The sequence below is a fragment of the Austrofundulus limnaeus genome, unplaced genomic scaffold (assembly GCF_001266775.1).
Source record: "Austrofundulus limnaeus strain Quisiro unplaced genomic scaffold, Austrofundulus_limnaeus-1.0 Scaffold556, whole genome shotgun sequence".
In the NCBI taxonomy this organism is placed as follows: domain Eukaryota; kingdom Metazoa; phylum Chordata; class Actinopteri; order Cyprinodontiformes; family Rivulidae; genus Austrofundulus; species Austrofundulus limnaeus.
Genome location: NW_013952958.1, coordinates 291,282 through 299,715, shown reverse-complemented (window position 1 = coordinate 299,715; position 8,434 = coordinate 291,282). Strand labels below are relative to the sequence as shown.

The 8,434-nt window shown below is 42.0% G+C and overlaps 1 protein-coding gene across 3 annotated transcripts in view; it reads left to right on the top strand.

Moving 5' to 3' along the window:
- The window catches only part of pik3r1 (phosphoinositide-3-kinase, regulatory subunit 1 (alpha)), a 30,398-nt gene extending 22,409 nt beyond the window's left edge, over window positions 1–7,989 (top strand). Inside the window, exons 1-9 of one of the 3 annotated variants that reach the window (XM_014026458.1) lie at window positions 962–1,396; window positions 3,259–3,460; window positions 3,546–3,726; window positions 3,806–3,931; window positions 4,018–4,160; window positions 4,252–4,428; window positions 4,516–4,590; window positions 4,682–4,852; window positions 5,760–7,989. In XM_014026458.1, coding sequence (XP_013881912.1) covers window positions 1,273–1,396; window positions 3,259–3,460; window positions 3,546–3,726; window positions 3,806–3,931; window positions 4,018–4,160; window positions 4,252–4,428; window positions 4,516–4,590; window positions 4,682–4,852; window positions 5,760–5,949 — 1,389 coding nt within the window. In that variant the 5' untranslated portion in view covers window positions 962–1,272 and the 3' untranslated portion in view covers window positions 5,950–7,989. Of the gene's footprint in view, window positions 1–961; window positions 1,397–1,588; window positions 2,322–3,258; window positions 3,461–3,545; window positions 3,727–3,805; window positions 3,932–4,017; window positions 4,161–4,251; window positions 4,429–4,515; window positions 4,591–4,681; window positions 4,853–5,759 lie in introns of those variants that run through there. The other 2 variants (XM_014026459.1, XM_014026457.1) reach the window with 2 other exon arrangements.
- Window positions 7,990–8,434: the final 445 nt, after the last annotated feature.

Genomic DNA, 8,434 nt, shown 5'->3' with positions numbered 1-8,434 from the left:
GCTGACAGTCAAATTCCAAAAATAACCATCTGTGTCAGCCTCACATCCTGCTTCCACTTCCACACACACACACACACACACACACACACACACACACACACACACACACTCACACACACTCACACTCACTCACTCACTCACACTCCCATTTGTTTAAGTGGACTTTCTCATGGCCAACTTTTCCAACCTGGAAACAGAGTTAAAGTTCTTGACGGTGGTCTGTCTGCTGTGAGGAGGCAGCGTGTTGCGTGGCACACTTGTGTTTTTACAGTGCTGGTTAAAAGCCGTGTTGTTGGCAGACCCACAGGCTGTAGACTGTGTCTGTTAAAACATTTTATTACCTGTTGGGACTATTTATAACGTGGCTGTGCTCCGACTGCTCTCAGCTGTCAGCAGTTTGCACCTGCGGCAGCACGTTGGGAGGGGGATAGATGGTTTAACTAGTCAGATTCAAACCACAAAACACTTTTAGTTTGTTTCTCAAACAGAAAAAAGTACATTCAGCAACACATGACCTGGTCAAGTTTACAACAAAGGTTTAGGTGTGCCAGGTTTCAGTCTCATGCAAATAAGTCTGACCGAAGAAGAGAGAGCCTACTTTGTAAACATACATGTTCAGATTGTGTGTCCATGCACAGTGTCTGCGTGCCTCCTCCCAGTTACTGCGAGCCTATTTTAAGTAAGTGACAAAGGCCCACTTAGATTTGGTTGGCTGGAAAGTCGGCCTGCACCACAGAGCCCTTCTTGTTAACTGAGGTCTGCTTCCAGTCTCTGGAGCCACCCTCCTCCTCCTCTCCCTTTGGTCCTCCCTCTCCCTGGATATCCACATGTCCTGCCCCTCAAAGGGCTCAGTCAGCAAATATTTAAAACTTTGCAAGTTAATCATAAGACTGAACACCCCACTTCCCCCTCCCTCCCTGTCCTTTACAAACAGAGAGGGAGGGAGGGAGGGAGGGAGGGACCAAAGGAACTAAGACTTGAACACAAACGCAGCTGGCATTCAGAGCGACAGCAGAGCAGCTACTGCTAATCATTAACTCTGCGCCTCCACGTGAGCAGCTTTTAGCCTCACACAGCTCAGAGGAGGAGCGACTCTCAGCAGGAACTGAGCAGCCAGTTAACTGAGAGTGTGAGTCAGTCGCTCTCAGACAGACGCGTGTTGCACCTGCCTCACCACCAACGGATTACCTGGATTTTATTAAGAAGCGCATAAAGCCGCAACTTTTGTCAGAATCAGAGCAAGCCTCGTCTTCGTCCTGGGCAGACTGAACTATGAAATGGAGTTCAGCCAGAGGACTTGAATCCAGTTCTGTTGGATTTAATCAGAACTTTGGCAAGAAAGGAGAAACTTCTGAAAAGAGACTGATCATCCAGCACAATATGCTTAACTTACAACGTAAGTTTGAGCCTTTTGACTTATGGAAATGGAACAGTAGATTTCTGCAGCTTTTTCCTTCAGGCTGTGTTCAGGACTGGTTTCTTTGGTTTCAAAAAAAAAGGGACTAAATTCAGCTTAACAAAAATGAGAAGAAAAAAGGTTGGTTTTTGGTTTGACTTGCTGCTCATGCTGTAAAGTTCTGGATTAGCGTATGTGTCTCGTCAGTGTAAACTCTGTTCACAGAGACTCTGAAATGTTCTGATTATTTATAGATATTCTGGACCAAGTGAATATAAACTAGTTTTTTTTATTTTAACCAGGTTCTTTTTAATTTGAAAAGCTTTATTTCAGAAGTGGCTTTTTATTGATATCTTTGCTTTAGTTACTTCTCCTCAGGTAAAGCTGAAAGTATGAGCACTGAGTTTTATTGGAATCCCCAGTTATGTACCAAAATCTGGTTCTATTTTAATCCCACTAAGAAAGTCAAGTGGACTATCTCTGTCCCACCGAGTGTCATGCTGTGGGATTACAGGCGTATTTCGGAGCGCTGAGCGCCGCTGACCGGGCCGGGCATTATAATTCAGCTGCGTACGTGCTGCTGCAGCAGAGCTGGCTTTGTCTGCGTGCCAGCAGTGGGAGGGGCTTAACGTCCGCACGACGCGCGCAGGGAGGAGGGGCCGAGCAGCCTGCAAGAGAGCCAGTGTGCAGGCTCAACAGACGGAGACGGAGAGGGAAGCATGAAACGAGCCGCAGGATCCGTTTTCTGCTCCCTCATCTTCAAAACTGCACGCTTCACAGAGGAAACAACGAGTTTAGCTGCCGTTTTATAAAAATTTAAAGACGGGTGGTAATAGGGGACATGTTTTAGGAGTGACCTCATCGTTCTCAGGAAATAAAAGATGCAGGAGCGGTTGGTGACAGACCCCCTGTGTGATTGGCTGTGGTAAGTGATGTAACACGTTACTGAGCAGGCTGCTCCTTAATGGGTTTTTTTAAACTGCTGTTTAGGTGCTAATTTACCTCTTTAACAAAGCTGAGCACACGTTGTATTTTTGTTTACGTGTTGGTTTGCTGAGGTGTCAGCAGGTTTATAAAGCTAGAGAATAAAAAAATCTAGAAAGATGTAGAGAAGTGATGATTTTAGGTAGCTGGAAGAGAAGCTGTAAGGCTGCAGAGAAACCGATCACAAGCCTCTGTGTTTTGTGTTAATTGTATTATTGGAGCTTGGCCGGCTGTTGGTTCCGGTGAACACCGTTCTGCAATCTTCAGTGGTGCAGAAGGGGTGTTAATGCAGTGGCAGTGCAGATTTGCAGGTTAAAAATAGCCAGCTACCTTAGCTCTGCCGCTGCTAGTTTCACAGGAAAACTGTTGGCTCGACTTTTATCGATTCATTGATGTTAAATGAATTGAACCAAAAGAAGGTTATCACACTTTAAAGCTCAGCTCAAAGGGACGTCGGTGCATCTCAACCTTTCATTGCCTGCTTTTATCTTCAAAGAGACGTCGTATGACATGCGTGCATCATTGTTTCAGAAGGCTGCTCTGCTGCATTTGCAGCTCAGATTATTTATAGATGACCCTTTTCTTGAATGAGATTCATTCTCACTGACTCACACTTCTCCCCTCCCACTCCATTGCTGCTGTCGTTTTTCAGCTGATGAGGACCACCGTTTCATTAGCTCTGTTGGATTAATAGAAGAAGCACAAGTGAAAGCCTACAGCAACGTGCTTTTTTTCCTTTATTTTCCTCTTTATTTTAAAGTAAAATTTTTATTCATTATTTTTGCTTTAATCTGCTGCAACTAAGATGGCAGAAAATCAAGATGTAAACGGGGCAATAAGGTGTTTACATTCTGCGTTTGCCCCTTTTCTCCCAACAGCTCTACCTCCAAAACCACCCAAGTCCACATCTGTGACTAACAACGGTATGAACAACAACATGGCTCTGCAGGATGCTGAGTGGTACTGGGGGGACATCTCTCGGGAGGAAGTCAATGAGAAACTGAGGGATACTGCGGACGGTACGTTTTTGGTGCGAGACGCATCCACGAAAATGCACGGAGACTACACTCTGACTCTGAGGTGAGCTGCTTTTCCTCGCAGTGCTTGGCCATCTTTAATTTATGTTCAGGATTAAATGTAACTCTTTGTTGTGCGTTTCCTACAGGAAAGGAGGAAACAACAAGCTCATCAAGATATTTCATCGTGACGGGAAGTACGGCTTCTCAGACCCGCTGACCTTCAGCTCTGTTGTTGAGCTCATCAACCACTATCGCAACGAGTCGTTGGCTCAGTACAACCCGAAGCTCGATGTCAAGCTGCTGTATCCGGTCTCAAAGCACCAGCAGGTAGGAAGCCAGCTCTGCAAGAAGCAGCACTCAAAACCAGTTTTAATTTGACTTAAATTAACCACAAATCCCTCCTCAGGATCAGGTGGTAAAAGAGGACAACATTGAAGCTGTTGGGAGGAAGCTGTGTGAGTACCACCAGCAGTACCAAGAGAAGAACAAAGAGTACGATCGCCTCTATGAAGAGTACACCAGAACGTCACAGGTCAGTCCTACCTGCGGTCTAACAAGGACAAGAGTTGTCCAGCACACTTTGTCATTCCCACGTTTAAACTGGGCCTTTGTTTGCAGGAAATCCAAATGAAACGTACGGCAATAGAAGCTTTTAATGAAACCATAAAGATTTTTGAGGAGCAGTGTCAAACACAAGAGCGGTACAGCAAGGAGTACATTGAGAAATTCAAAAGAGACGGAAACGACAAAGAGATCCAGAGGTAAGAGGGCTGGAAAAGAGCAGCTTTACCTGTGAAGAAAATGTTGAACTTTCTCTAAACTGTTTCTCTGTTGTTGTTTGTTTGTTTGCAGAATCATGGGAAACTACGAGAAGTTGAAGTCAAGGATTAGTGAAATAGTTGACAGCAAGCGTAGGCTGGAAGAAGACTTGAAGAAACAGGCAGCGGACTACAGAGAGATTGACAAGAGGATGAACAGCATCAAGCCCGACCTGATCCAGCTCCGCAAGACCAGAGACCAGTACCTCATGTAAGTACAGCCGTAGATGTGGTCCTGTTAGCTGTGAAATGGAACTGCCCTGGTTTCTAATGCCCACATGGGTTTTGTCTCACGCAGGTGGTTGACCCAGAAGGGAGTCAGACAGAAAAAGCTCAACGAGTGGCTGGGAATCAAAAACGAGAGCACAGAAGAGTAAGCATAGTGGGGAAAAAATGGCTGATGCAAACTGAAAGTATCGTACCTCACAACTAACATTTGTGTGCGTTTCTTTGCTGCTCTGTAGTCAGTACTCTATGGTGGATGACGATGAAGACCTTCCTCATCACGATGAACGGACCTGGAGACTGGGCAACATCAATCGAGTTCAGGCCGAGGCGCTGCTTCAGGGGAAGAGAGACGGAACATTCCTGGTTCGGGACAGCAGCAAAGCTGGCTGCTACGCCTGCAGCGTTGTGTACGTATCTGTAGTATTTATTTTAATTTTTTAATCCGTGCCAACATTTAAACTTTTGGATTCTGCAAAAATCCACAAATTTCAGCGTTGATGTGGAAATAATTCTGCTCAGAACAAAGAAACAGGGTTCATGCCGGGTCTTAAAAAAGCCTTAAAAAGTCTAAAAAAGTCTAAAATTTGAAAATCTAAATTTTAGGTCTAAAAAAACTCTTTTAAACACCCAGATTTTCATCCAAGGTCTTCAGTTTAATTTTTTCAAGTCTTAATTTTTTTCTACTTTTGATCATTCCTGACTCCTGAGAACCGTTGGCTGCATAAAGAAAGTTAAGAGTCGTAATCAGAGGTTGACTCGATCTGTCTTCATGATGCTAAGCTTGCTACTGGTCATGATTCAACTACAAATCCCCTGATAACTGCAGGTAAAACTGTCAGTTTACTTCCATGTTTTTGACCTCTTTGTAGCTACAACCCCCCACATACAGCCCCCCACATACAGGTGACTTATTTACCTGCTCAACAAACAGAAGTTCAGTCAGGTCCACTGCTTGTTGTTTAAACATGGGAAAGTGTGTTTTCATTGAGACTTGACTTGATATCAGTGATTTTTTTCACTTTGTTGAAAACGGTTCACAGCAGTCAGATATGACRGTTTCATTCAAATAATTTAGTGTTCTTATATTAAAATTAAATATTCTTTAATAACTAGATTGATAACAAAAGGTTTCTGTTATAAAATTTCTGGGACCATTTGAATGTTTTTGTTAATGTGTCGATTTGGTCTTAAATGTCATTACTAATGGTCTTAAAAGGTCTTAAATTGAGCTTACTGAAACCTGCATGAACCCTGAAGAAACATCTTCATATTCTCCACAGTTTCCTAATTGCAATGGTTGTCTTGTCTGTGCAGTGTGGACGGCGAGGTGAAGCACTGCGTCATTAACAAGACTCCCTCAGGCTACGGCTTCGCAGAACCATACAACCTGTACAGCTCACTGAAAGAACTCGTACTTCACTACCAGCATACATCTTTAGTCCAGCACAATGACTCACTGAATGTGACGCTAGCGTACCCAGTTTATGGCCAGCAGAGACGATGAGGACCCGGATGTTTCCACAGACACGAACTTTTAAAGCCACCCAGGAGACATGGTGTGGACTCCATGATTGGAAACAAAGCGATGCTCCGATGACTGGCTTGGACTTTAAAGCCGGAGGAAAAGACTAACAAGCCTGAAACATTTCAGTGACTTTGCCCGACCACAAACATGAGGCGAGTCTGAATGTAGATTTCTTTTTGCTCTCCTCCCCGCCTGTGGGAGCACAGAAACGAGCGGAAACAGCTGAAGTCCCCGAGCTGAGGAGGACGTTTGAGGCCTTTTCCATATGGTGCTTGTTCTTTTTTGAAGCTTTACCAGCCAACATGTCAAACTGCAGCAGAGGAATTGTTCGAATGGAACTGGACTCGCTGGCCACAACCTTTTTTTCTTTCTTTCTTTTTTTCACATCATCAGTGTGTGTTTTCTGTGTGACTGTCTATGTGACCAAAACTCATAGAATCGAACAACTGTGTGACGTTGGAGGGCTGTGAAACACTTCTGCTTGTGTTATCTCTTTGGTAGCCGACCATGGATCAGCTGAAAATGTAGCAAAATGGCACCTTTTTTTTTTAAAGTAATACAATAAATTTTTTGTTTCTTTTCGGGGAAAAAAGAAAAACTCCTAAAAACTTGTTTTAGAAGAGCGGAGAGGAAAAAAAGTCTGCATCCTGCCGTCTTTTGTTGAGCATTACAGTGCACAAGCAAACTTGATTTTAGCTGTAGGCAGGTGGAACTATGAACGGACTTATTGTTTCATGTACATATGTGAAATTGTACAAAGTCACGAATCAAAGTGCACCGTACCAAAAAGGATCAGTTCCTGTTTAGTTCTCTTCTGATCTGCTATGCAATTTTTTCTCCATTTGTACCTAAAAACCGTTTTACTCTGTTGCAACCCACAATATAAGCTTGTTTTATTGCTTGAACAGTATCTTTTCCTATGTAAATATCCTAGAGGATATTTTGTGTCAAAATGGCAAGAACGGTAAAAAAAATGCTTGTGATTTTTAAAGATAACGATAGAAACATACACTTTATTATACATTACTTTAACAGCTGGTAAAAGATGGCAAAGATGAGTATTTTATTAATCTGTCCTTTATTTTTGCTTCAAACTAATGTTCCTCTCAGGCAGAGCCTTTTGAGTATTTGAGCTGCTTCAGTGAAGAGTACGTTTTTTTTTTTTCCTCCGACAGAACGAAGCCGACATGCAGATCTTTGTTCGAACACTCAGAGCTGATGGGATTGTACGACCCATATCACCACCAAAACCGCAGGAAAGATTTATTTTCTTATAAAAATCTATAATAAATATGTTCCCATATGAGAATATAAGATCAATATGCATTTTACACTTCATATTTTTCTGTATCAGAAAATGTTTACATGGGTGGATCAGCTCATTTCAGAAAATGATTTCAAAGGGTGAGAAGTCATGTAGGCGAAGACCTTTGTATGAAAACGCCACAAGCTCGGCTAGTTTCCTTCCACGTCTTTGGTTTAACAGAATACAAAGTGGTACGTGAACAAACCCAGACTGACTTTTCTTTACCTCCGTCCTTCAAACAAGAAGCATCGGAGGGAATGTACAAACTGTCTAAGCAGCATTTAAATGAGACGTTTTTAAACACGGTACTGACGTTCAGTGGGGTTTCTTTAGACATACTTGACCAAATTGCTCATCCAAGACTGAAATATTAGCACATTTTCAGGAGCTGTCATTTATTCTGGGTTTTATTGGTTCTATCAAAGTAATGCATCACCTGTGAAATTATTATTTTTTTAACTAGAAGTCTCATTTTATTTACCTCACAATAAGCTGCTGGCACAAACCTTTTTGTTTATCGTCTTTATTTTTTAAAGATCACAGGTAACGTGCAACGTTTTGCCTCAGTTTTGGGTTTTTAATAAATTTGTTCAATGTTATAAAAAAATGTCCCACACGTGATGATTGGATTGAGATTTGCCAGTGTTCCCAAGTTTGGCTTCAAATCTGTATTGGGCTTTGTTAAAACATAAAATAAAACACTTCTTTTTAAATCAAAGTATTTTCATGTGTTTATTAAATTCAGTTTGGTGTGTTTTACATTATTCACATTTTCTACAAACTCTGTCCCCAGAAGATAATCACTTCATCTATTTGGGATTAGCCTGACTCAGCATTTTTTATTTATGGTTACTAATAGTTTTATTGCCCACTACCAAAAGGCCTGCGTGTCAGCCAAATATCTGTATGAATATGATCACTGGATGGAAATCAACAACTACCATATTTAATCATGTATAAAACGATCATCATTTTTGAGCTAAAAAAACATTAAAAATCTAATCACCAATAACCAGTGTATAATACGACCCCCCCTACTTTATGAATGATTTTTAGGGTTAAAGTTCTAGTATTATACGTGAATAAATACAGTAATTAACTTGTTCTAACATGTCTGACAGCCAACTTGACTTCAAAGACACTAATTTGACAAAACTG